At 36.4% G+C, this 27,597-nt stretch overlaps 1 protein-coding gene across 4 annotated transcripts in view; it reads right to left on the bottom strand.

Moving 5' to 3' along the window:
• The window catches only part of Abcb4 (ATP binding cassette subfamily B member 4), a 77,732-nt gene extending 51,882 nt beyond the window's left edge, over positions 1 to 25,850 (bottom strand). For 2 of the 4 annotated variants that reach the window (XM_046462459.2, XM_046462460.2), the window contains exons 1-14: positions 25,655 to 25,850; positions 25,384 to 25,469; positions 22,679 to 22,733; positions 19,759 to 19,909; positions 13,378 to 13,435; positions 12,083 to 12,274; positions 10,582 to 10,753; positions 9,430 to 9,554; positions 6,638 to 6,809; positions 4,819 to 4,932; positions 3,570 to 3,680; positions 3,259 to 3,384; positions 594 to 797; positions 78 to 248 (exon numbers count right to left, since the gene is read on the bottom strand). In XM_046462459.2, the coding sequence (XP_046318415.1) occupies positions 78 to 248; positions 594 to 797; positions 3,259 to 3,384; positions 3,570 to 3,680; positions 4,819 to 4,932; positions 6,638 to 6,809; positions 9,430 to 9,554; positions 10,582 to 10,753; positions 12,083 to 12,274; positions 13,378 to 13,435; positions 19,759 to 19,909; positions 22,679 to 22,733; positions 25,384 to 25,463 (1,731 nt within the window). In that variant the 5' untranslated portion in view covers positions 25,464 to 25,469; positions 25,655 to 25,850. Of the gene's footprint in view, positions 1 to 77; positions 249 to 593; positions 798 to 3,258; positions 3,385 to 3,569; positions 3,681 to 4,818; positions 4,933 to 6,637; positions 6,810 to 9,429; positions 9,555 to 10,581; positions 10,754 to 12,082; positions 12,275 to 13,377; positions 13,436 to 19,758; positions 19,910 to 22,678; positions 22,734 to 25,383; positions 25,470 to 25,654 lie in introns of those variants that run through there. The other 2 variants (XM_046462461.2, XM_058585044.1) reach the window with 2 other exon arrangements.
• Positions 25,851 to 27,597: the final 1,747 nt, after the last annotated feature.

The raw sequence follows: 27,597 nt of genomic DNA, 5'->3' as shown, positions 1-27,597 counted from the left end.
ATATTCTCAAAGCATTGGTGAGAGTTTGCAATACAGTTTAAATTTGCTTGTCTTTCAGGTGTTCAGGATCTACTGACCTTATCCAGAGCTGCCTGTACCTCAGCTTCACTTTCTGTGTCCAAGGCTGACGTGGCCTCATCCAGCAGGAGGATCTTAGGGTTGCGAACCAGAGCACGCGCAATAGCGATTCTCTGTTTCTGGCCCCCACTCAGCTGGGCACCCCTCTCTCCAACTAGGGTGTCAAATTTCTGCAACAGAAAACACGGAAGAGCTCTTGAAGCATTTTAAATACAAAAGCAGAGACAGTCTGTAGAAATACATGATGACACTGGGAGCTTTATTTTGACTATCATCAAGTATCATAAATTATAATGAACGCTGAGTTATAAAAAACTTCTACATATTGTGTATACACTTTTAATCTTATTTTTGTACCAGAACATACTCTTGAAATCCATTACTAAATAACTTAAGGGATTTACCAGCAAAGTTGGGCAATCTTGCATCTCAAGCATAAGCTTATCCTTTAAAGTAAGGACTCAGTTCCATATCTTGAAATTCTAATTTTGAGAACAACTACATTATATCATTACCTGTGGTAATTTCATGATAAACTCATAGGCGTTGGCTTCTTTGACAGCTTTCTTTATCTCATCCATGGTTACATTTCCACGGCCATAACGGATATTTTCAGCAATTGTGGTGGAAAACAGCACTGGCTCCTGACTCACCACTCCAATTATTTCCCTCAGATATCTTACATTAAAGTTCCTAATATCCTGCCCATCAATGCTAATCTGAAAGGAAGAAATATTTCCTATTAAGTATTTTAAACCATCCGATATCTAAAGCATTAGGATTCTAATTTATTATGAAGAAATCTTAGCTAATATTGAACTTATTTCAGCAATTAGAAATGATAGTTGGAAATAAATAGTATTATGCAAGAATTAAAATCAAATGTTTATTCTCTCTTTTGATATTTTTTCTCATATATAGCTTTTTTATTGATTATTCTCCATAAGGCATTTTGGGTTATAAGTTTGTTTTTGTGGTGCAGGAGATTGAATCCAGGGCCTTGTGCTTACAAAGTGCTCTAACACAGAGCTACTGGTTATATGTTTTTGGCAGGGTATTATTTTTACTTACCAATATTAAATTTTAAAAAAACGTCCACTTATCTACCTAGGTTATCTACCATTTTGACAGCATTATGGTGTTTTAATATATTTGACATACCATAATTTACATCAGCATTTCTCACCTTTCAGATATTTGGCTTCCTTTAAAAGTAACTATAAAAGCAAAGAATTGCCGCAGAGTATGCTTTATTTTTCTCCTTTGACAATAATTGCTTACCTGTCCAATGATTGCTGTTTTCTGGGCATCTATTGCTTATTGAATAAAGGCTGCCTAAACAACTCTTTAAAAATATTTTAACAATTTACAATGTTAGCAGGAACATATAAATGTATCTGCCTCACTGTAATTTACTAGCACTGGGCCTTATTTTAATTTTTTTTAGTTGTATATGGACACAATGCCTTTATTTATTTTTATGTGGTGCTGAGGATGAAACCCGCCTCCTCACACATGCTAGGCAAATGCTCTACCATTGAGCTACAACTGCAGCCCCCCTTAATTTGTTTTTTTAATTGATAGGTGTGAGGTGATAGCTTATCTCTGTTTTCATTTTTATATATTTATAAATAAAGTTGACCATTTCTTGAAACTTTTACAAATATCCATTTATTATCAAGATTTTTGTGTTTATATTCTATGCTGAGCAGGATGGCCTTCATAGATTCTTATTAATTTCTCAAATATTAAATATGATATCTTTTATATATATCAAATATTTTGTTCCAATTTATTGCTTTCTTTTACCTTAGTTTTATTGATTTTTATTGGAGCAGGGTTTAAGGAAAAGCTGAATTAATCAAATTATCGTTAAGTATTTCTTCTATTATTTCAACAGTAAGAAAATTATTAAATCATAAAGTGAACAATGAATTATAAAATTTCTGAAGATTTTCTTTTTCTACTGATTCATATTTTCTAAAAAACATTCATATTTTCTAAAATTATTTATTCCATCAATAATTTTAAAATGGAATATTTTTAGATCACTTATCCTCAATGATTAGTATTTTACTAGATTCTTTTTTAAAAAATAACAACAATATTTACACTTAAACAAACTAGGGTTTACTTTAGTAAATGAGGATGGGCCTCTGTTCCTTCTTGCTAATATCAGATTTTTTCAAGAATATTTACTAATTTTATCAAATTAATTAAATAAATAATTTTGGTTATCCTAGAAAATTTGTATTTTGCTAAGATTTCTTTTCCATCCTTATACCTTTTAATATTCTTTTTGCTTTAGTTATTTTTCCTTTATAATCTTCTGTTTTATAATTATTAAATTATAATACATTTTAATATCAGGTAAACCCAATACCCTTAAATTGGGACAACTAAGAAAATTTTGAATATACACTGTGGACTAGTATTACATTAATGGTAATTTACTGCTTTTGATCATTGTTTTGTGTGTGTATAAGAGAATATCCTTCTTCTTAGGAAATATATTCTAAAGTATATGTGTGAATATAATACACAGATACACAGAAAAAGAGAGGAGAATAAAGAAAGTGGGTCAAAATATAATCAATTGGTAAATCTAGGTGAAGGGTATATGTGGGTTTCTGGCTTTCAATTTTCTGTAAGTTTAAATTCATAAGAAAAATGTAAAGGACAAAATATATATATATATATCTCATGCCCAATAAGTTTCTTAAGAGACTTAAATTTCTTCAGACACTATCTCACTTTCCCCGTTAGATATTCCAAAGCTTAAGAAAATTCAGCTATTTTTGCTGAATGTAATTGCTGTTCTAAGACACCTGGTTACCAGTCTGTCAAAAATTGCTACATGGAACATGTTTGACCAAACCCAATAACTCACTGGAAGTAATACTGTTGATGGTCTGAATGACTGTCCTCCAGTAATTTAGGGGGCTAGGAAAAGATCAGTTGGAACAAAAAAGAGCCTTCTTGGCTTCTGTAGTTTTTATGGCTTTTATTGAATAGAATACATTTGTTAAACAAGACCAAAAGTGTATGATTATCCAAATGGGTCGCAATTCTGTAGCCCCTCTGCTAAAACTGGATTGACATGAAAATTTGATACTAGAAAACCAACTTCAAAGGGCCAGTCTGTACCCAGCTTCTGAGAACGTGGTTCTTCCCACTTACCGTACCCTCATCAGGGTCATAGAGCCTCTGTATCAGCTGGACTGTTGTGCTTTTCCCACAGCCACTGTTCCCAACCAGGGCTACTGTCTGCCCACTCTGCACCTTCAGGTTGAGGCCCTTCAAGATCTGAGGCAAAAGGAGAAAGAACACATTTCATGACAAAGCCCTCAAAAAGAATTTGGGAAAAAAAAGTATCAAATAAGGGAGTTAAAATCTTAAATCAAAAAGCACATTATATCAAAATAATAGAAACTTTATCTTAAGAGGATGAAACAATCAACCTGAGTTAGGAATTCCTACAAGTACAGTACCTTGACATTAGCTCGAGATGGATAAGAAAAGTGAACATCATTGAAGTCCAAATTCCCTTTGATGCTGTCTGGTTTGTGTCCTCTCTCTGAAAAACTGTCAATTTTAGGATTCTAAATAAAACAAAATTCAATGACTATTTCATCATAGAATAAACAAATAAATACATTTTTTAGGAATATGATTCAGCAAGTTCCCAAAATAGAATCTGAAATGGCACAATCTCCATAATATGAGACAGAACCCACAGTGAGAGAGAGAGTGTGTGTGTGTGTGTTTGTGTGTGTGTATGCGTGCATGCGCACCTATGCGTGCAGTTTCAGGAAACATTCTTTTTCAGAAAACAGGCTTTTTCTGAAAAGCACATAATAAATATTAATGCCATTTCATGCACTATTTACTTTCTGTTTTGGTATATCTTCATAAATGTTCTAAACATTCAGAGATATGCATACTTATACAACTGCAAAAACAAAAACATACTATAATTGATAAGGCCAGGTATTTTAGCATTTAGGGAAAATCAGTTTTTTCCTAAGTAGTAACTGTAATGGATTAGTTTGAGAAGACTCACTGAATAATTAACGATTACAACATGGTTTAGGAACCATGTAAACTTCCAATGTATTCAGAAACTGAGCACTTTTTTCAAGATTTAGATCAATGAAATAAGAGGTTTTGCTTGGATTAAATTATCAAATTTCAGTGAACTACTTGCATTTTATTTGTGCAATGTAGTGTCACACTTGAGTATGTCAAAAATGGTTTTATCACAGTGGTACACTCAACTCAATACAGTTGATTCAAAATCTTATAAAAATGCAGTGATAATTTTGGGGGGGACATATCACAGCAAAACAAACTCTCAATTTTAGTCCTATAAATAACTTATCTACTAGCTGCTCCATCCTATATAGAAATCAAAATATTTTCAATCTGGCTATAGCATGAGAGAGAAAAACTAAGAAAACAAACATCTTTAGTTTGCACTGTAATAATAACACACTAGTACAAATGTATGTCTCTGAAATAAAATTAGTGCCGATATATTATCTAAAGATAAACTTATGTACACATTAAGGGTCATTTTGTTTCAATCATTGCTATGAGGAAGCCATTAATTTCATGTTTTAAAATTCTGCTGGAGTCAGTATAACTTAGTAGAGTTGAATAAAAAAAATGTAATCTAAAGTCCGATTTAATTATCTAAGCCTTAAAGACATTTTCAGCATTAAACTATAAACTACTTACACTATCAATAATATCAAAGATCACATAGGCTGCTCCTCTTGCATTGGCGAAAGCATCAATACATGGTGCAGCCTGACCAACACTAAAAGCTCCAATTAGGATTGAAAAAAAGACCTGAGCAAAAGAACATAAGGAAAAGTCACATCACCCTCTGGCATTCATTATTATCTGCATTATGACTTGCTGGAAACATACTACATGAAGGGTTGGTTTAGGTTTGTCATTTTAAATTGTTTAGAATTCTAACTTTTTATTGAGACATAATTGTATATCTTTATTGGGTATATTATAATAACTTGATACATGTAAATAATGAGTAATCACCAAATCAGGGTAATAAGCACTTCTAACATCTCAATAAAAAGTTTAAAAATTAAAATAAATGTTAGTAAAGAGGAAAATTCACATGATTAATATAGCATTCATTACCCAATTAGTTTCTCTAGCCCTCAAACACACACACACACACACACACACAACTTTTTGGCTCACTTGCTGCTCTTCTCCTGAACATTTAAGAAAAAAAAAATCCCACCAAAACAGATGTTATGAAGTTAATGCAACTGAGCCCATGCGTGCAGAGCTCCCTCATGCTAGTGTGACTCAGCCCTGTGCTAGGGGAGATGTCATCATCCCCATACTCCAAACAAGAAAACCCAGAAGACAAGCTCATCACAAAAAGTGAATGGCAAAGTCAGGATTCAAACTCCCTTCTTCATAGAGCTTCAATAGTAAACACGGAAATGAAGAAAGGTGGTAAACCTCTCAACTAACACTAGAGAGGAGATACAAGTGAGAAAAACTAGACTCAGATTCGTGCATGCACACAACATAACAATATAATTTGTTAAGCATCGTTCCCCAGTATTTCCTCTTTCCCACTCTCTGGCCCTGGTCTCTCTCCTCTATTCTACTGGGCTCCCTTCTATTTTCATGAGACACCCCACCACCACCACACACACCTTTCTTTTTCCATTTTCTTCTATAGCTTCCACTTATGAGAGAAAACATATGGTCCTTGATTTTCTGAATTTGGTTTATTTTGATTAACACAATGTTCTCAAGTCCCATCCATTTTCCTACAAGTGGCATAATTTTGTTCTTTATGGCTAAATGGCTACATGTTGTTCTGATTGTCACTGTTACAGAAATATAGTCACAGAGTATTGCTAGTTTATTAAAAAAAATTACAAAAAGGTATACATAATATGATTATAATTTGGAAAGAAAAAGGTGCATATATGTAGAAAATGATCTGGAAGATACACACCAAAAATTATCAAATATATATAGATGATTAGATTATAAATAATTTTAATTTTTTGAATTCTGTATTATAATCCTTAGTATAATTAATACATATTATTTTTATAATTACGAAATGAAGGTATTTTCATATAGAAAAATGAACCAATACATCTTCTATTTCAGATAGTAGATGTTTTATTACTTTAATGTCCTCTTGTATAATGCTCTATTTATAACAATAATACTTTCTTATACATGAAACTCAATAACAGAATGAGGTTGACTCTAATAGATGTTTGTTTATTCATAAATTCATTACATTTTTATTACCTTTATGTGTTGAATGTTTCTCAAATGATCTAACCATATGTTGTTGTTTTGTCCAACTCAGAATTATAACTTGTATGTTCCAGAAAGCCAGCACTGCTCACAGCACAGCAAAGATTAATCAAAAGAGAAAACCCTGTAATCACAGCTCATCCTTCCCCAATGAGGAATGTGAAGGAAAAGAGAAGGTATATAGAGAAATAATATTTTCAGATTCATCATGAATATTAGGAAAATTACTTACTGTCATTGCATTTCCAATAGTATATTCTTTTGATATAACTAGAGTGGATCCATACCAGAAGGCCAGTGCATAGGATGCATATATTAACAGGAAGGCAATGCCCATGGAAATGTTTGCTGAGATAGCTTTTTTAATTCCAATTTTTTTGGCATTTTCTAAATATTTCTGATACCTACCAGAAAATGAGGGGGGAGATGTTAGAGTAAGAATTAACAATTCATAATCTGAGCCATACTCACCTCCTGTATAGTCAGAGGTTTAAGGAACAAAGCTACCAAAGTAACAAACCCTTGGTGAGACCCAGTTTGCTGAGACGTGACCCCATGAAGGATCAGCTCACACTAGAACAGGGCCAAGTCTGCTCCTTCCTAGCCCGGACCCATTTGCCTTAGTCCCCATCAGGTCAAGCAGTATTCCTGGGGTGTTCCAGAGTGAAGTGTCACTCCTGGGATATGAAGAACTTTTCACATTCACGGCCAACATTTCAAGTCAGGGTCAAGGTGGATGTAAAGAGAACAACCAGCCAAGAATAGAGACAAAATGTAAATTGCATTCTAGACTCTAAAGTGGTTAGATTTTTCACTCAGGACAATTTCTTTTCTCTAGAAAAAGGAAAACATTCTCTTTATTGCTCTAGTGGGTAAGGGATAGAAATTTTACATTTTTTGACATAAAATTGGGCTTCTGGATTTGACTTTTTTAAAAATCAAGGTGACCTTCAACTGTCCAGCTAGGTTCAAGGTTATAAAGTGGTCACAATATGGGATACAGATTTTTTTTTTTTAAGTTTAGTTTCATCATCTGAAAAATAGAGTTAATGCCTACTTAGTAAGATAACTGTGAGGTAAATACATAATCATAAAAAATAGTATAGTACTTGGCATATAATTGGCAAAAGCTGCTAATTCTTATTCATATTACTATAATCATTAGAATTTCATTTCTCCCTAAATTTTGCTCATTCTATTACTCTCTTAATTTTGAATAATAATTAAAATTCATATTACTGGTTCTATAATTTGATATAAAGGTACAAATGTTTAGATTGATTCTGTTAAATTATGGGGTTTTTTTTCTTACATCAAGTTAAATTAAGCCTGCTTTTCCACACTAGATCCAGAGAGTGTGAAAATTTAACTTGGGCTCCCTGAAATCTGAAAAGGTATCCAATGGATATACAATGAAGCTTCAGGGGGAAATATCATATGAATTTAGGGTATTTCTCTTTTTAACAACAACAACAAACCAGCAACACCACCTTTATTTTCTTGGTTCAACCAAATGAGACATGGGAATTAGCTTTTACAAAAAGTATGCTGCCACCAAAAATATTGTCTTTTTAAATAGTAAACGTGCCCAACTCTTCAGAGTACTTTTCTCCATACTGGATGCCACATCAATTTAGCAGAGCTGCCTCTGTGGGGTGACAGCCAACATGCCACACCCAGTACTGTGAATACTTCTGCATGGCTGAGCCTCAAAGCACGTGCAGCAAGATTGACATCTGTCCCAGTGTGACACAGGGCTCAGGTGACAGTGGCAGACATACTGTAGTTACCTTCACTTAGGTGGCTTGCTTATCGCGGCTAATGGAGCAGCACTGATTACACTGACATCCTGAGGTCCAACTGAGGGTTAGTGTGGCCTGTGTGGACTATTGTGTACAGGAAGCAGCAGTGAGAGAGAAAAAAGGAAGAGGTTAGAGAACCAGGAACATCTTGGTTTTGAAGAGGGGTTAAGGAATAGAAAGGGAGAAGATGAAACAGAAAGGATGGGGGCAGCTTTGCTTTTCAACATTAGAAAGCTTCCAGAGAGTTTTTATTTCAAAGGGCCGTGAGTATCAGGAGTCCTACAACACAGAAAAAGAAGATTCTTCACATGGATTCATACCTTGTCTATATTAGGGGACTTTGTTCTTTAAAGGAAATATTAAATCATGAGTTATATTTAAATAAAGCACAATTCTTTTCCATGGATGCATACTCATCCCCAAACTCATCCAAATGTACACATGAAATATATACAGCTCTTTATATATCAATCAAATGGGGGGGTTTTGTTGTTGTTTTTCAGTACTAAGGATTGAACTCAGGGGCACTCGACCACTGAGCCACATCCCCATCCCTATTTTGTATTTTATATAGAGACAGAATCTCACTGAGTTGCTTAGTGCCTCCCCATTGTTGAGACTGGTTTTAAACTCGTGATCCTCCTGCCTCAGCCACCTAAGCTGCTGGGATTACAGGCATGTGCCATTGATTTTTTTTTTTTTTAAAGCATTTACACAGGGCTATAGAGAAGAGTTTGGGTTTGCTGGGCTTATTCTGGACCATTAAGACTGAAAGCCAGAGGCCAGGCTGGAAAGTTTCACCTTGTCTTTATGGAGGATTCATATAGCCCTACAGAAAATCCTGCACTATAACTGGGAGGTCCGTATCTTCTCAACTCTCCTACATTCCAGTTCAGAATCATCGAGGGAGAGAAAAAAGAATTTTGATAACTGCACCACAATATTATTGGTGTCCTTTGTAATTCTACACATTCTGTTTTATGCATTTAAAAACAGTATTCCTAGAAGGGAGTCCATAGGCATCATCAGACTTCCTAAGGAGTCTGGAACATAAAAGAGTGTGCCTGACATCGAAGTGCAGCCGACAGTACAGGGTGATTATATTCTGGGAAGGGAGGGTTAATATCAGGAAAGACAAAGTAGCAAACACATACCACAAAAGAATGAGCAACAAAACGTAAAAGTGGGTTCTTTGAACTGGTGGACAAAGAACCTTCCTGACCTTTCCAGCTCTTTGTTCTGGCCCCCGAAAGCTATCACGGTCCTGATGGCTCCCAGAGCCTCTTCTGCCACGGCACCCGCTTTTGCATAGGCAGCTAGTTCTTTGTCACTGAATGCAGAGAGTATCTGGACAGAAGAGAAACAGTCATGATTTTTGTAGTGGGAGAAAAGTTAAAAGATAGTCTGGGTCACTCTTTACCTACTTTTTCTTCCAAAACCCTCTGCTTTACCAAACATCAAAGTCAAACAGCAAATGACACGTAGAGTACTAGATCCACTGGCTGCTTCTACCTCCTACAAAGGCTGGATCTGATTCAGCTGGCAGACTTCCCAAGAGAAGTCAGGAAAAGGAACCACACATCATTCTCTAAATAGTGTTTTTGGCAATAGTGTCAAATTCCACACCTACTCTATTTTTTCACTGTTTATTGTAAGGTAAAATAAATTAAAACCTTATGCTTTCTCTTAAACGTGTCATGATTTTTATCTACAAAGAGAATAATTTCAGACTTACTCCTGGGCGATCTACTGAATAATAAGATGGCCAAACAAGATGTTTCAGGAGAAAAATAAAGGGAGAATCCAAATAGAGAGAACAAGTAGTTCACTAAGTAAATCATCAGCCCCAGAAAGAACAAAAATTGCCAATAAACTTCTCAACTCTGAAGTGTTAGCTGAAGTAAAGCAGATTTTATATATATATATATATATATATATATATATAATATATATATATTATCATAGGGCAAAACTGGCACAATGCAACATAACTGTCATGAGTAACAATTAAAAATAAATGGAACAAAAAATACCAACTTTATTTGAAGTCATGCAATAATTTGGAGGAATGTTATATTTAAAAGTGTTTCCTTAAATAGGGATATAACCATACATGTCACTTAGACTACCGTGCCAGAAGATTTAGCTAAAGAAATAATACAGCAGTGCTAAAAGCCTGTAATTGAGGTTAGAACTGTGACTTTTAAATGATATTAAAAGTTAATTTCCTTATCAAAGCTCTATATTCCAACATGCTTCTAGATGTGGTTTCTACTGATGTTTAACACCGATTTGTGTAAGTCCCAGCACTTGGGTAATAAAAACAACTGTATGTGTGGGTTAACACACATGAAAATGCCCAGGCTTCACAGACCTTTGCCCAAACAGCTGCAGAGAGTCCCAGGAGAGGGCTGATGGCCATTATCACAAGGGTGAGCTTCCATCCTCTGATGAACCCCACTATGAATCCTGCAAAAAACGTGGCTATTGCTTGAAAGAACATTCCAACCTTGTCACCAATTCCTTCACTGATTTTGGAGATGTCACTAAAAAAGATCACACCTAAGTGGTTACAGGCAGGAGGTCTTGGGTTAGAAAGGTGAAAAAGACATTTAACAAACACATAGATAAGTAAAACATGTTCATACTACTGTAAGCCTCTTTCAGAGTCTTAGCCTCTTGAATGATACTTTCCCCACCTAAATACTGCACAAAGGAAGAAATTCAGGATTAGTTCATGCTTCTAAGAAGTTAGTATTATTAAACTCCATAGTATTAAATTGGTAATCCTATTAGAAGCGCATTAACATTTTGAACACATGAATCAATTTGTTTAAGAAGAGGACTTAGGAAGGGGATTGCAGCAGTAACAAGCAGTAGTCACAGGGAAATATTATTTCCTATTACAAGTTGAGCATCCTTCATACAAAAACCCGAAATTTAAATGCTACAAAATCTGAAATTTTTGAGCATGATGATGGTGCTCAAAATGTTTTAGAAATTCGGAACATTTCAGATTTCATATTTTTGGATTAAGGATGCTCAGCAGGTGAAGTCTAGGTAAATATTTCAAAATTTGAAATACTCCAAAATATGAAATGTTTCTTGTCCCAAGCATTTGAGATAAGGGGTATTCGACAGTATAGGGAATAACAGAGAAGAGCTCCTTGCTTCTGACAGTGACTCTATTCTCATAGCAGTCAATGTGATCCTCTGAAAATTATCATGTTACTCCTCAGCCTGAAAACCTCCAGTGGCTGCCATTTCTCCCAGACTGAAAGCTAAAGCCCTTATTAAGGCCTATGGCTCTAGATGCCTTGATCTTCCCTCCTTTTTTTGACCTCAACTGCTCCTGATGCTCTTGCCAGAATTTCCATCAGGAAAAGTTTATCTTCTATCTCCCCCTGCTGGAATGTAAGCACCAAAAGGACAGAGATGTTTTCTTTATTCACTAATATACCCCAACCCCCAGAACACTGCTTAGTGTATAGGAGCCACTCAAATATATGTTGAAAAAGTGAAGAGTCAATACTTACTAAAACAAATTTCTTAGCGAATTAATGCAATCATTCATTTATCTACATGACCATCATTCCTGAAGGTCTAGCCCCTGTCAGGCCCTAAACTCCATGAGAAACAAACAGCTCAAATGTGCACTCATTTCTCAAGTCAACCTTTTAAACAGTTGTGAAGAAGATTAATGGATATGGGAAAGATGCAGTGGGACAGGCTGTAGATGGTTTCAGGATTGACGATCAGATGATATATCTCCAATTTATATCAATTACTTAATCTAGTGATTTGTTTCCACATAAGCCTTCCCCAGCAAATTTTCACAGTTAGTGTTTAATTTTTGATGAAAGTATAACACTTACTCTGTTAATCGTGTGTTGAGTTCAGCGGTGTCATTGACGTCAAACCAGCCTATCTCCTGTCGTAGGATAGCATGAAAAAACTTTTGCCTAATTTTTTTAATCTGTCGGCCAGCTGCCAAAGTCCAGAATGAAACTTGGATATAGGCAGCAACAAGAACTCCAGCACCTAATCCTGAATAGTAATATGCATATCTGGAAAATAATTAGAAAGATTCTTTTGAATACTGTCCTTTATCCATTTCTTTTCAGAGAAATTTCAGAATTGAAAATTAAGCAGTTTACTAAACTAATCATGAAGACCATATAAGACATTATAATAAATCCTTAAATTTCCTCTTTCTCTTAAATTACAGGATGAGGAACTTCATGATGGCAAGTCTGTTTACTTAAACTATTATCCAGTTAAAACAAATGAATCGTTGTGGTTAACTGCAAAAACAAATGGTGCTAATGATTCATTTTAAATTATTGATAATTTGTAAATACCATTTAACTCTTCTTTCATAACTGTATCCTAGGCTTGCATATTATATTATACTGAAAAGGTTCTAGCATAATTACATATTGCAAATACAGAAATAAACAGAGCAAGCGAAATGATACTTAGTGTGGTTTTCCATATCATTTACACAAATAACCAAAAAGCATCTCTTCTTCTTTGACAGAATACAAAAATATTCTTTAAAATAATAGGGTAGAACATCATGAATTCAAATTAATTTGAAGTAGATGCTTAACCAAGTAAGTAGAAAGTTAGTATCTTTAAAAAAAATAGATATGTTTCAACACTCTCAATTTTTAATCTAATTATACAAGTGTTTCCAGATAGAAACTTTTCAGGCCTGCTTTAGCATATAGATCACACTCATTTTAATCAGCAAAATCAGTTGATATGCAATCATAGAAATATTATGATAGAGGCTTTGGAGATTTTTATTGAGAAGACTGAAAGAGTGAGAAAATGACATAAATGACACTGTTGGATCAAATGGCCAAATTGAAATACAAATAGTAGATTAGAGAAAGTATTATATGAATATTAAATTTACTGACGCTTATAACTTTACTGTAGTTATATAAGAGAATATCTTTATTCTTGGGTACCATGATGAAGTAAAGGGCCATGATGGATATAACTTAGTTGACACTGGGGACTGAGGCACAAATGATAGTAACAAGTGGATCTGGTAAAGAGTACAGATATTCTTTGTGTACTCTTACAACTCTATAGTTTTAAATTATTTTCAAGTGAAACATTAAAAGTAGTATACCATGTGTATGTATACATAAATTACCTCGTCATTTCTTCTTCTAGAATTCTGCCTGGATTTATCAGTGACAATGAAAAATTCACTAAATGAAAACAAAACAAAATTTTAAAAAACATTTTTTAGAAGTTGAATGATTAAAAGGCACTGATAGTCAATTTTAAAAGTCTATTAAGAATATAAATATATAAACCATATATAAAAGATGCTACAGTTAAGTTTCTCTAATAAAGTTTCTCTCTCTCTCTCTCTCTCTCTCTCTCTCTCTCTCTCTCTTTCTTCTTCACTTCTTCACACTCAAGTGTACTTTTCACTTCACTCAGGTACACAGCCCTGGGGTTTATGTTCAGGACATCAGGTGCCCAGAGGGGGAGATAAGCCCTCCAGGGTTTTTGCCATCCTAGGGGTCTTGACCTTTGGCAAGCAGCTTCCTAAGATAGCCTAGAGGGGCTGATGAAAGACAGGAGGCCAGGACGCACAATTACACACATGGCAGAAAAGGCCAAAAGAAATGGTTAAAATGAAACAAAATGCAAGGGGCTCTTTTTTTGTTTGTTTTGTTTCTTGGTGGCTCAAAGTACTTTATAAGTACTTGATTCTGTACATTTTATTTTTATATCTTTGCTTTTCCTTTAACATGCTTCCTTATGACATATGTAGGAGAAAGGTTGAATTACATCCAAAAAAATTAAAGATGGAAGATACCTGAATTACTCAAAGATAAGACAGCAATAGCTGGCAACTGCTCAAGTTCTACATTCTATGTCTTCTTTCCTAGCCATACTGTCTTCTGGTATTTTTTAACCAGTATTAATCGAAAGGAAATTATTATCTGTTAATTTGAGCTCATTTGATAAAAAATGTCCCAGTGCCTTTCCTGGTTTGCCTGTTTTAATAACAGCTAATATTTCTTGAATGCTTATTGGACACCAGGCATTGTTTTGAGCATCTTATGTGCATCAACTTATTTAATTTTTCACAACAATTTCATGAGGTGGGACTATTTGATAAGTCCACACTTTACAGAAGAGGAAACTGAGCAGAGAGAAATGAAGTAACTTTTCCAAAGCCACACAACTAGCAAGTTGCAGAGTTGAATCCAGCCCAGGCAATTTGATCTATGCTCTAACACTGTGCTATACTGTTTGAAAAGTGAGGTGATGAATTACTTTCACTTAAGAAAACACAGAGTGAAAAAAAATAAAAAGGAAAATGCCTGTATCTACTGTATTCATGACATAATAGGACAAATCAAAACCACACCATTGGGGAAATGCGCAAGTAGGCACTTCCCATTTACCCTGGAGACAAAGTCTTCTTTTTTTGTTCTTTTAACATGTGTAAATAGCCTAGGGGTCATGTTTTCTTGGTGATGTGTATCTCCCTTATTTTTTTTTCAAAGAAAGATAAGTTTTTAGTTAGTTTAAAACTTAAGCTACCATCAGTATTAGTCACCAGCTAGTGGTCCAGATTGTGCCATAATTTTTCCTACTGATGTGAAATGTTTCTGGTTAGCTCTTGATCAGTTATCAGACCCTTGAGGAATCCTACCCTAGTTTATTTCTCTTCTTATCAGTTTAGTTTGGTTCTGTGTGCCCATTTTCTTCCTGAGCTCTTAGCTATGGGAAATAAGAACTGGGTTTGGAATTACAGGCAGAGAAGCTATTCTACAGTTATTGTTATCATTTGTAGAAATCATTGTTGGGTTTTTCCTCTCTGAACTTAAGTTTTTTTTCTTCCAATACCTACTTCAAAATTTTTAATTCTCTATATAAGAATATCATATTCCAAGTTGACTCTCCCTCCTAGGAAATAAGAATCTATCAACATTCTAGATTTGACCTGCTCCTTTCTCAAGAGTCCCAGGCCAAGAATGGCAATCTAATTTAGGGTTAATAACCAGAGCAACCTCATATCCCCCAGGAAGCCCAGAGTATTGGTGGTTAGAGATAAGCAAGACAAATGTGTATTGGTGGGTACTCTAAAGAGTCAAGGATTCTATGGGGCTGGGGTTGTGGTTCAGTGGTAGAGCGCTTGCCTATCACGTGTGAGGCGCTGGGTTCGATCTTCAGCACCACATTAAAAGAAAGGTATTGTGTCTAACTACAACTAAGAAAATATTAAGAAAAAAAAGGCAAGGGATTCTATATATGAAAAGAGCCTGAACCTGTATTGTCAGATGCCACCTAAGATGCTTCAGTCCCATAAACAATCCCCAAGTGGTTAACTGGTCTGATTTTCTTGACATCATTGAGAACCTTGGAAAAATAAAGATGTGCCAGGCCAGGCACAATGGCATATGCCTGTAATCCCAGTGGCTCAGGAGGGTGAGGCAGGATGATCATGAGCTCAAAGCCAGCCTCAGCAAAAGTAAGGTGGTAAGCAATTCAGAGAGACCCTGTCTCTAAATAAAACACAAAATAGGTTTAGAATGTGGCTCAGTGGTTGAGTGTCTCTGAGTTCAATCCCAGTGCCCCAAAAAAGAAATAAAGATATCTAGGCTCTACCCAAGCCCAATTAAACCAGAACCTCTGGCTGAGCTCAGAGCATAGTATGCTTTAAAAGCACCCCAGTTTATTCTAATGTGACAAAATGGAAAATTCCCACACCAGAGTACCTGAATGCGTCCCATAACAAGGAAATGGGGGAAACTGTTGAAATTACCTATTCATTTTAGAGAGCTCCCTTAAAATCCATCCATATCATACATGAAGAATAAAATCCTAGTTTGTTTCATTACCGAGTTTTCAGCTAGTTTCCCCAATATTTACTGATCATTTATGTTCCAGATACTTTACACAAATCACCTTATTTAATTCTATCAGTAAGTCATTAACTTCAAGGATGAGAATAATAAGGATTGTAGAGGTTAAGCAACTTTTCCATTGTCACACAGTGAGTTACATTATGAGTTCTGAATAATATGTGAATACATTGGGCATTAGGGAAGCAGAGTCCTCCTTGTCACATTTGAACATCAAAGTAAACCAATGCCTGCCTATCTTGATTCTGACTAGGACTTCTTTAATTATATAGAACTATTCAGCAGCAAAAAAAAAAAAAAAAAAAATAGAGCTGGGGTTTGTTCAGGCATCTTTGCGCTATGGACAGTTAATTAAAGTAACCTGGAGCTCAAACATGACTTTTCTCCCTCAGCTGGAAAGTTGATGCAAGGATATGCAGAGTGCACTTCCCCACAGGATTTTCTAGATTATTGTAATCACATAGTCTTGGCATCAAAGGTATCAAGTTCTTGACTCTGCAGATGAACTGTTTTCTATGACTCTGTTCTTAGGTTTTGGATGCAAAATGTTTTGTGCATAGTTTCTCAACAACTGAATCATTGTGAGGGAACAACCCTGTCATGGAGTAGCTCTTATTCTGTTGACAAGGATGGGCTTGTTCACAGTAAGTCATTGTCAGATCCTCTTGTAATTTGAACCTTTTCATCTTCTAACATTCTCTTCACATTTGGCTTCCATTAAGTCTAGTTGTCCAAGAATCCAACAACCATAAAGAATAGACTCTAAATAAACTTTACTCCTATTTGATGAGCTAGGGCCTCTGCAAAATACCCTATCTGCTCCCACCTCCCATGCTGTTTTCTAACCTCTGCAACTCCAAACATACCAACGAACACTCTAAATTTAGACTGAGTAGACTTTAAAGACATTTCCTGCAAAGAGATCCAAGAATAATAGTTTTACAAACTACCAAAGAATGGGTATTAGAAACTCATCATATTTGTGGGACTTTCCATTCCAATTCCTCCAAGACAGCCTAGTGACCAGTTGGCTACAGAGCATGAAGGTTCATAAACTAGAGTGTGTATCTGGAGGCTGCTGAGACAAAGTTGGAAACTCTCATGAGTTTATCACTCCAGCAACCACTTACTCACGCAGTTCCCTGGAAAGACCTTGAAGTTGCCCCTGGGCATACCACCTAATACCTGCCTGCCTTGTCCAGCTTCAAAGCCATTCCTGCTCCAAATAAACAAGTTGTGGAATTCTTCTTGTGTTAGTAAAAACAAAAACAGGACACAGAAAATTGGTCCAAAAGCAAACTGATCTGTGATAAGTGAGTTGAACTGTTTTAATCTAATTTTAAAAAAAAATAATTGGGATAAAATATGCATCACATAATATTTACCATCTTAACTGTTTTTTAAGTGTGCAGTTCAGTAATATTAAGCATATTCATATTGTTGTGCAACCAATCTCCTGAAGTTTTCATCTTGCAAAACTAATGGGAAATTCTATGCCTATTAAACAAGAGCTTCCCATTTCTCCCTCCCCCAGCCCCTGCAATCACCATTCTGCTTTCCATTTCTTCTACGACTCTTACCACTCTAGACATCCCATAGAAATGGAATCATATGATATTTGCCTTTTTTCTGACTGGCATATTTTACTTAACATAAGGTCCTCAAGGTACATTCATGTTGTAGCACATGTCAAAATTTCCTTCCTTTTTTAAGGTAAATTATATCACATTATTTGCATATGCCACATTTTATTTATCCACTCATCCATTAAACAGATTTTTTGAAACTCTGAGTAGAAACAAATTTTTGATTAATAGTTGGGTTTCATTATTGGCATCCCTCTGATATATGTGTATGTGTGTGTGTATATATATATATGTGTGTGTATAATATATATATACACACAAATACATACCTATGTACAAATTAATATGTAATAGATCTAGATCTTCTAAAAGACAAAGAAACATAAAAAGAAAACATAAAATTTCTACTTCTCTCACTTCCTTAAAGACTTTTTACAGTCTGGTCCCTGCACATGCTAGACAAGCACTGTACCATGCAGATCCAACCCCAGCCATCCTTTAAGACTTTTAAAACTATCCTTTCCACTCCAACTTCATCTTCATAGTATTTGTGTTAAGGTTTTTGTCACTGATCAAGCCTAAGAAATCTATTTATAACTTTCCCATTTTTTCCCCTGGGTAAAATACACATGGTCATAATCATGGTTGGGAAGATAGAAAGAGCTGGGTTTTAATTGTATCCTAAAAAACTCACCAATGGTGAACTATGGACAAGTTATTTGTCCCCTCCAAGCCTTTGTTTCTTCATATATCAGAGAATAATATTATCTACTGTGTAAGACTGTTCTTAGGATGGTTGCGTGAAATACTATATGTAAGGTAATTGGTGTAGGACATAGCACATAGTAAATGCAAAGAAAAAAACACTGTTTTTGTTGTTGCTGTTATAAAGAGATTCTTTTAAGAGATAATAATATTTGAGAATAAAGAAACTGGTTTTGTAGGAGCTTGCTTTAACTACTCAAAGGACAACTGGATTTCTAAAAGATATAAATATATGTAAACATATCCTACTATATTAATAATCAAGCAGTTGTATTCTTTTACATAATTATACTCATGCCTTACAACTGCAACTAAACATCGTTCTTAATCAGTGAACAATAAGAATTCTTATGGAATAATATCTAAATGTTGAAGTACATTTTTCTCAGTTATCTTTGCTAAAATACAAAAGCTGTCTTTCATACATACATACTTACATATACATATGTATTTATATTTATTTAAATTCTACTATCTGTCTGCCAGTAAAGCTTTAGTTGGTCTTCTACAGCTTAGGGGCCTCAAGGTTGCTTGGAGGAACAGCCATCAGGCTTGGTAGAAACCATGGAAATCTTCTTTTCAACATTGAATTTGAAGATTATGAAAATAAGCATAAATTCTGGATCCCTACTCCAACAGTGTTGGCAGGCCCCATTTTATAAATGATGTTAATTCACAGATTAACTTCTCAGTAACTATAGTCATTTGGGTGAGTTCCTTTGGATTCACACTGAATCCATTTGCTCTTTAATGAAGTGTCATATCCAATTCTGGTTGATCCAAAAAAAATTGTACACAGGAAATGGGTGTAATTTTTTAAAGAGAGGTGGGCAGGAGAAAAAAAAATTAAAACAGGAAACATAAGTACAAGCTAAGCATAACTAAGAAGTACTGTCATGCTAATGATGTATTTTGTAACTTACCAGTAATCACTGATGGAATGGACATCACATAGATATATTTTGTTATATTCTATCATCCTTAAGTAGAATGACTTTTCTATTTATTGACATGTAAATATTCCTGTGTGTTGCCTTACTTAGTATTAAAGTCAAACAGCACACATAAATTTTTTGAAATTTAAATGAGCACTTGAGGGATTTTCTAGGAATTTTACAACTCCTTTGGTAATATCTGGTGTCATCCAGATGTCTAAATCTTTAAACAAGTAGATGATGAATATTATAATAAATTCTGAATCTCTCACCCAGTTAAAGAAATACTACACATTGAAAAAAAAAAGGAGAGAGAGAGAGAGAGAGAGAGAGAGAGAGAGAGCACAAAAACACTTACCTGGAAAGGAGAAGTTTCCATTGGTATTAACAAATCTATCAGTCATTTCTCCAAACACTATCATCATAAGGGGAAGACCTGATCCATGAGCTATGGCCATGACGGTTCCCCAAAACATAAACAATTTATCCTGCCAATCAGAGTATCTAAACTAAAAAATAAAAAGAAAGAAAACAATGCTTATCTTGTTAAATTCTTATCTTATTAATTTCTCTTTTTCCACAATTTTATGCCCTTTGGATTTTCATTTAAAAAAGAGAACGGCAATCCAAATCATTAAGAGACTATACTTCCATTTCTATTGCTTAGTCTCTACTTTTTGCATCTTTCCTCTCTTTTTATACTTTTTTATTGGGTGTGTTGCAAACTGTTCATGATTCTTTTTAGTTTATACTTGGTGAAGAAATCAATCTAATTCTGTTTAATCAGTATGTGATTTAGGTACACGATTATAACGTAATCAGAAGGTATAGATTTGGTTGCATTAATAATATTGTTTGATCTCCCAGAGCCTCTGAGGTTATAAATTAAACCAACAAGGGACAGACATTAAGTTGACACACACATCATATCCTTAAGACAGTATTCAGAATCTTTGAGAGAGAGAATTAAAAATAGACAGCAATTAGACCCTCCAAGTTTGAGGACTAGATCCCTTTAAAAGGTTAATTCAGCTCAGTAGTCAAGTGTTCTAACACATTTAATGGACAGCCTATCTGTAGACTTCAGGAAAGTGGTGCTGATGGAGAGGATGCCCATGTAGAATCTTGAAGGATGGGCAACTGCGGAATGTGGCAGAAGTAGGGGATGTTTAGGCTTAAAACAGCAATATGACTGGAGTCTACAGGAGTGTTTAAGTAACTCTCATCAGGGAATTCCTGAAGATCATATTGTAAGGCTTGGGAAATGATATTAGAGAGAGATAAAAAGGCCTGCCAGGCTATGCAAAGATCTTGGACTTAGTACTATCTACAGAGAGGAGGGATGACACCAGTTGTCACAGTGAATCTTACAACCCCAAAGAGCTAACTGCACATCAGTGTCATAACACTTTGTTTCTTTCTGTCTTTTTAATTCTCTCCATTCTCATCTTTTCTCAATATTTTTGATGGACCTCTCTATGATTCTTTGCTCTTTTTTCCTCCTCTGCCTTCCAAACTACATCTTCTTTCACTTCCATTTCTATAGCTTAGTCTCTATTTTTTGCATCTTTTCTCTCTTTTTATACTTTTCATTCACCAACCTTTTGGAGAAAAAGAACCGTTATTGACAGAGTGGGTAATGAGTCAGGATAGTAGATTAGAATCTGAGGGCTAACGTTGAGTCAGGCTGGATCAATAACTAGGTGAATCTGAGGTTGGAAGCACACGGTTGGGATTGGGTGTGTTGCAAACTGTTCTCAAAGAGTTCCAGAAGTTCAGTTGGGGCCCGGGGTTGGGGGTCAAATTCCATCATCAACACACAGGACAAGAAAGAGTACTGAAAGAGACATAGGTCAGAAGCCAGGTGGAGCTCAGAATGAAACCAAAGGAGCAAGCAAAATCATGAGCAAAAGGGTAAAAAAGAACCTAGTCCATTAAAAGAAAGAGCAAGTGGGAGAGGTTTTCTAAAATTGCTACAAAAGGGACTACTGTCCCCAGGGTTAGTAGCTCCTGGCAAAAGAAAATAGATCTGTCAGTTTCAATTCAAAGAACAGGCTCAGGTTGACAGGTAGTGTTTTCTTTTGTGGACATTATGTGACACTGAGGAATGTTTTAATGCTTTTCATATTGATTGAATTAAAATTAACAGTCTTTAAGCTTAAGTTCAAAATTGGGCGAATTTCACAGCAACATCCTAAGTAAACCTAAATTTGTTTTTAGCTTTTTTTTTTTTTTAACAAAACAACAATTTTTCTTAAACTTTTTCAGGACAAAAAAATATCTATTCAGTGGCAGAATAAAGAGTAAATTTAAATTCAATTTAACTAAGTCTTCTAAACTCAAATGATATTTTCTGTTTCTACTCTAAGGTGTGGAGCATTTTCTTTGCTACAGGAGACAGATTTAAAACCTGTGTATTAAAACCAAGTTTTGTTTTCTCCAAAGCACTAAATTACAATTTTTTACTCTCACTGAATCTTTTAAAGCAACAACAAAGAAAAAGCAAGAAGAGAATGAATAGGGGCTTTGTGGTGACATGAGAAATGTGTGGATATTTTGATGTCTTTTTATCCATTTACTAAATAAGTTGGAGGCTTCTACTGACAAGCTGTTTAATTCTAACATCTTTGCTATCAAATAAAGCTGTCAGTTTGAAACACATCGTATTTACCAATGGCAGGCAAACACTTTCTTGGACTACCTCTCTGAGACATATTACAAATGAAAAACAGATTAGATTTCTTCCAAAAATATGTTGGCTGCCTTGCACCAGCAGAAAACCACACACACACAAAAAGGTCTTAATTAGAATCCCTACTAGGTGTCCTATATTTAACAACTTTTCCTGGAAGTAAATGTGGATATATATTTCTTAATTATTATTAAAATTTCTGTAGTTTACAATTACCCTCCATATAAGCAAGCTTATCTCTAACTATATTTTGGTGGTGGGGGTGAGTTGGTGTGAAGCAAAGCAAAGATGCATTTTCCTGAAATTGGTAAGTTTTATGGTGCTATTAATACACTTCCTATTTTTAATTTCCCTGTACACTTTTTATCTCTGCCCTGTGTCATAGCCAGTCTGCCCTTCTCTCCTTTATTATCCATCTTGGGAGTGTGGGCCATTGCCATATAAACCAACATAAGACAGCACAGGTACAGCAGAGATCTATCACTGCTTATAGACAATCTTAAGCACTTGCCCTGCAGCTCCTAATTCATGACCCCAAATATGAATGAAAGGTAGGATTATTCCAATCTAATATTTCACAGCTTACCAATGTTAATGGTCCAATCAAATTCACTTTCTTCATTTTTTGTGTGTCTTGGTTGCTGTAAAAAATATAATTGTTTGAACTAAAAATGGTTATGAAATATTTTACAGTCAATTGAGCATAAATATTAGTAGTTATGATGTTATAGTATTTTCAAATATAAAAGAGTGATGAGCACAATTGTCAAAATTACCCAATTAAACAAACCCTGTAAGGCAGCCGCCAAGTGCAAAAGTAACTGTCCAAGGTACTACAAGGACATATGGATAAAGAGAAATAGTTGTCTATGTTACAGAGCCTACAACAGAGGGAAGAATATGTTAATAATATCTGCCAAATCAATTTTTCTCCTAAAACAAAGTACACGTTGATCTAAAAATAATAAAGACCATTCTCATGGAGGTTTTCAGAGAGTGGTGTCAAGAAGTCCTATTCATTCTACATTTAAAATATAGCTAGAATTTAATAATTTCTCCCCATTTTTCTTGCTATCCCCTTGCCTCCCACTTAGTCACTCCACCTTCAATATGCCTGCTTCAGTCTGCCTCAACTGGTAACCATTATTTAAAAATTCATATCATCATATACTGTTACGTTTCTGCTCAAAAACTTACAATGGATCCCATTTTTCTCAGATTAGAAATCAAAATCCTTATGTTGGCCTCTAAGGCCCCACATGACATTTCCTTGTTACCTTTCTGACCACACCTCTCACTGCCACTCCAGCCTCTCTGCTGCTACATGAACACTCCAAACATGTTCCCATCTCAGGGACTTTGCATTGTCAGTTACCCTGCCAGGAAGGCTCTCCCTTCAGATACTCACACAGCTCTTTCCTCTCATTTCTTTCCAGTCTTTGCTCAAACATGGCCTTCAAAATAAGACCTGGACTAGGGTTTAGCTCAGTGGTAGGGCACTTACCTGGCATGTGCAAGGTCCTGGGTTTAATCCCCAGCACATCACAAACATATTTTTAAAATACTCAAAATAAGTTCTACTTAAAATTGCAAAGTACTTCTGCTTTGTGCTCCTAATTTTCTTAATGTTTATTAATACTTTTTCAAAGTATTCATTAATTCTAACATTAGCTGGAGTTTTTTTTTTTAACCTGAAACATTTCTCTAATGGGTGATAAAATTTTATTCATAAGACTTGATCCCAAATTATGTATTTATGATATTTACTGCTATCACTGGATGGAGCATCTGCCACTAAATATATTCAAAAGAATGCCAGGGGCTGTTGGCAGCATGACTGGGACAAGCATACAACTAACCCTCACTTTGCTCTAGATAACTGAAGTGTCCTTACCTTCCTTTGAATGTATAAGCTTTAGTCTGCTTTTATAAAAAGTAATACCAGTGATATTTCATAACCTCAGAACCTTAACTTATTCTTAACTTTATGCATTTCTCATTTGAGTGGTTTCCTTCTTTCTAAGAGAAAGCTATAAGCCTCTCTGCTGAGGATTTCCCTGGGTTCCAGAGTATTCTCACACCTTTTACAGGGAGAGCTCCTTTTTGCACTCATCAAATGTTCAGCCAGTGCAATACATAAATAGCCTTCTTCATGAAAATACCATCTATTAATAGATTCATAGTCATTCCCAGCCTAAATTGCCAGATGATAAAAACCTCATTTTTCTACTAGAAGTAATACTATCTACCTATTTTTCCAATTCTATATGGCAAAAATTAAAATTTCTGTGAATAAATACCATAGTACTTAGAAGGAACAGAGCAAGTCACTGTCCAAACAAGTTAATAGACCAAAATAATGCTTCAGTTTAAGTATCAGATAGGCATATTTTCAGTTAGCTAATCAGGCCCCTTGCAGCTTGAGGACCAACTACAGAACCTGATAAATTTGTTCCTCTGGGTGATAACTCCATGACACAGGTCAATTAGTTCTGGGTGGCCCGGTGTGAACTAAGAGACTGCAGCAGCCTCATAAACTATTTGAGGCTAAAGATGAAAATGATTCACTGTTCCCACAGTGAAAGAGGAAACAGAAACACACCATTGACCGGCTCTTCTGTCCCTACCAAAGCCTGTAAAGTGTGCTTAATAAGGGGCTGGGGAACCAACCCAGATGGAGTTGGAGAAAGACCCACGAGGAATGGAAGTGCTGAGGTTTTCCTTTGCACTTGAACAAAAAACTGATTTGGAAGCACAAGGTTACCGAAGAATAAGGCTGCTCAAGTTTACCCTCCCCATCTCACCTCCCAGAAAGGAGAAGTACTGAAAAAGCCTAGGATGGGAGGAGGGGGAGGAATGAGACAAGGAGGAAGAGAAATAACATGGAAGAAATTTTGCTTCAATCCCCTTATTCAAAAAGCACAACTGTCAACAGCAGATGTCTGATGCTCTAGAAGCATGAATAATCATATGAGACATAATGAAAGTTATCTGTAAAAGTTTAAGAATTAAGTAACACAAAAAATGCTATGCGCCACCAATATTCATTGAATCACCCTGGCACAGAGGAAGACAACTCTTCTTTCTGAGCCTGTTCCAAAAGGAGCCTCAGTGACATTCCTGAGGCCACTTGAAACTTCTGCTTCAAGGTCAGAACCTCAGACAAAACCTTCCAAAGAAGCCTCCTCAAAGGCCAAAGGCATCAACCACTTTTCTCAACTTCTTTCTAGGACTGAATTTGCCCTGCTGATTCACATGTAACGGAAAAGCCGATGGCCACTGGTGATGTACCTGCTGCTGCCCAATTCAAAGTCGCCCTCCACTGTCCTGGGGCGCCGAGCTGTTCCGTTTCTTGCTGCCTCAAGATCCATCTCAGCCTGGGAAGAAACCACAGCCTCAGGTCCAAGTGCACCCGGCCCAGCTCTGAGGGGACCACCAGCCTCCTCGCGACCCCAGGCGGGAGGCCCCTGAGCGGGAGCACGGGTCTGGGCCGGAGGCTCCAGGTGGAAGTCCCACTGCACCGCCCGCGCCCACAGTCCCCATTATCTCCCTCCTCCTTCACCTGGGATCTCGCGCGTTTCTGGCAGAGCCGCGGAGCGTGCGGGCTCTGGGGACCCGGGACCTGGACTTTGCTCGCTGCGGCTTCGTCCCTGCCCCCCACACGCGTCCTGCCCCAGCGACGCCTCCCGCTGCCTCCCGCTACCGCGGGGGCTAGGGCCCGGGCCCGCAGGAGCAGCTCCGGCCGCCCGCCGGGCTCGTTTCACCGGCCAGGAAAGCGCGAGGGGCCCAGCGCGCCGCCCTCGCCGCCGGGGGCGCCGGGCCACCGCTGCCGCCCACCTGGGCTAGCCGCCAGCCCCGGCCCAGCCGCACCAGCTGCGGCCGATAAGCCAGCGTGTTCCGCTGAGAACCTTGCCCAGCAGTCCACCCAAGCCCCTGCAAGTGACTGTCACTCTCTTAACACTAGGCTTTTTTTTTTTTTTTTTTTTTTTCCTTTAAACCCACGTGGGGACAGTTTCCAGACTCTCAGCCATCATAAGGGCGCGAGAACGCAGAGAGCGCACTGGGCTCAATTTCCACTTCTGCATCCCTAGTTCTGATAGTGGCACCAAACTCAAAACCAACTCCAGGGATGGTGAGAGGTAATCAAGACAGGACAGGAAATGTCACCTTACGCTCTTTAATGAAATGGAACACAGTGTTCCCTTAGTACTTGAGACATGGAATTTAAGGGCTGGAAAGGACTTAGGTGATCGAGTAATTAAAAACCCACGTTCTTTACATTTGAAGAAACAGATGCAAGGGTGTTTAAGTCCTGCCTGATACTGCATCAATAAACCAGAGTCCCAGTACAGTGCCCTGGCTCTCTGCGCTAATCCTAGACCTCTCCCTATACTAAATTATCTCTACACCAAGCTCCTATATGAACGTGGTTTCTTATTTCTTCTGATTAATCTCCCTATTCTTCCCCAAAGGAAATTTAAAACAGGGAGCAAAGGGCATCATGACTTTGAAGCCAGTGAGTTTCAAACTCCAAACTTCACATCTTATTAATTATGTGATTTTGAACACTTTACTCATTTCCTTAGGCCTCAGTTTCCTCATGTGTAAAATGAGGATAAATACATGTCCCTTATCAGATTATTATGAGGAATAAATGAGTTAAGAACAAACTAATTAGAAATAAATGAATTAAGTACTAGGTAAAAGTGCTGTACCTAAAACATGATACTAGTTCAACAAATAGGACTTTCCTTCCTCCTAATCAGACAGCTGGATTTACTACTGGTCCTTGCTCTTACTATGTCTTATTAAGGAAATAGCCTGTCCTATGGCTTTCTTGGGTTTCCAGATGTTTTCAGACAGATACTGGTATAAATCTCACCTCTGCCATTTACTACCTGTTTTGTCTTGGTTATTTAATTCTTGATTCAGTCTTTTTGAGTCTATAAAATAGGGGTGTAATAGGATTAGAGATAATATGTGTAAAGTACTCCATACATGGGAGGCATCTAATAAATGGTAACTATAGTTAAAAATTCAGAAGAGGCCCATGAAGAAAAACAGGAAGAGGAACCAGCAGCTCTGGTACATACCTGAATGTGGCTGTTATTTCCATCTGGCACTGCTGGCCACCTGAGCCATGAAACTGACTTGAAATAGTGTACTGGAAGTTGACCCAAACTATGCATGCTCTGGAGTTACATAATACATATGAATTTAGTTTAATACTTTTCCTCAAAATATTTCTTTCTCCTTATCCAGCTACCATAGCCATGAGGTTTCTTATTTGATACACTAGAAGGGCTTCCCCTTTGTGAATCTAACGTGCGTTCAGATTATTTCAAGGGATTCAGACTAAAGCATTTGGAATTGTTTAGTTTGAAAGAAAGCTTCATAGTGACAGGAGGACTCTATAAAATTCAATAGTATTTTAAGGGGATAATGTCTGTTCTTCAGTTGCTATTAAAAGGTTTGGAGGAGTAAAAAGCAGATACTTGAAGGTTC

Source organism: Marmota monax, unplaced genomic scaffold (assembly GCF_021218885.2).
Source record: "Marmota monax isolate L192 unplaced genomic scaffold, Marmota_monax_Labrador192_F-V1.1 WCK01_AAM20220418_F8-fsc00165, whole genome shotgun sequence".
Taxonomy (NCBI): domain Eukaryota; kingdom Metazoa; phylum Chordata; class Mammalia; order Rodentia; family Sciuridae; genus Marmota; species Marmota monax.
Note: the sequence above shows the minus strand (reverse complement) of the source record. Positions and strands in the feature narration are given on the sequence as shown.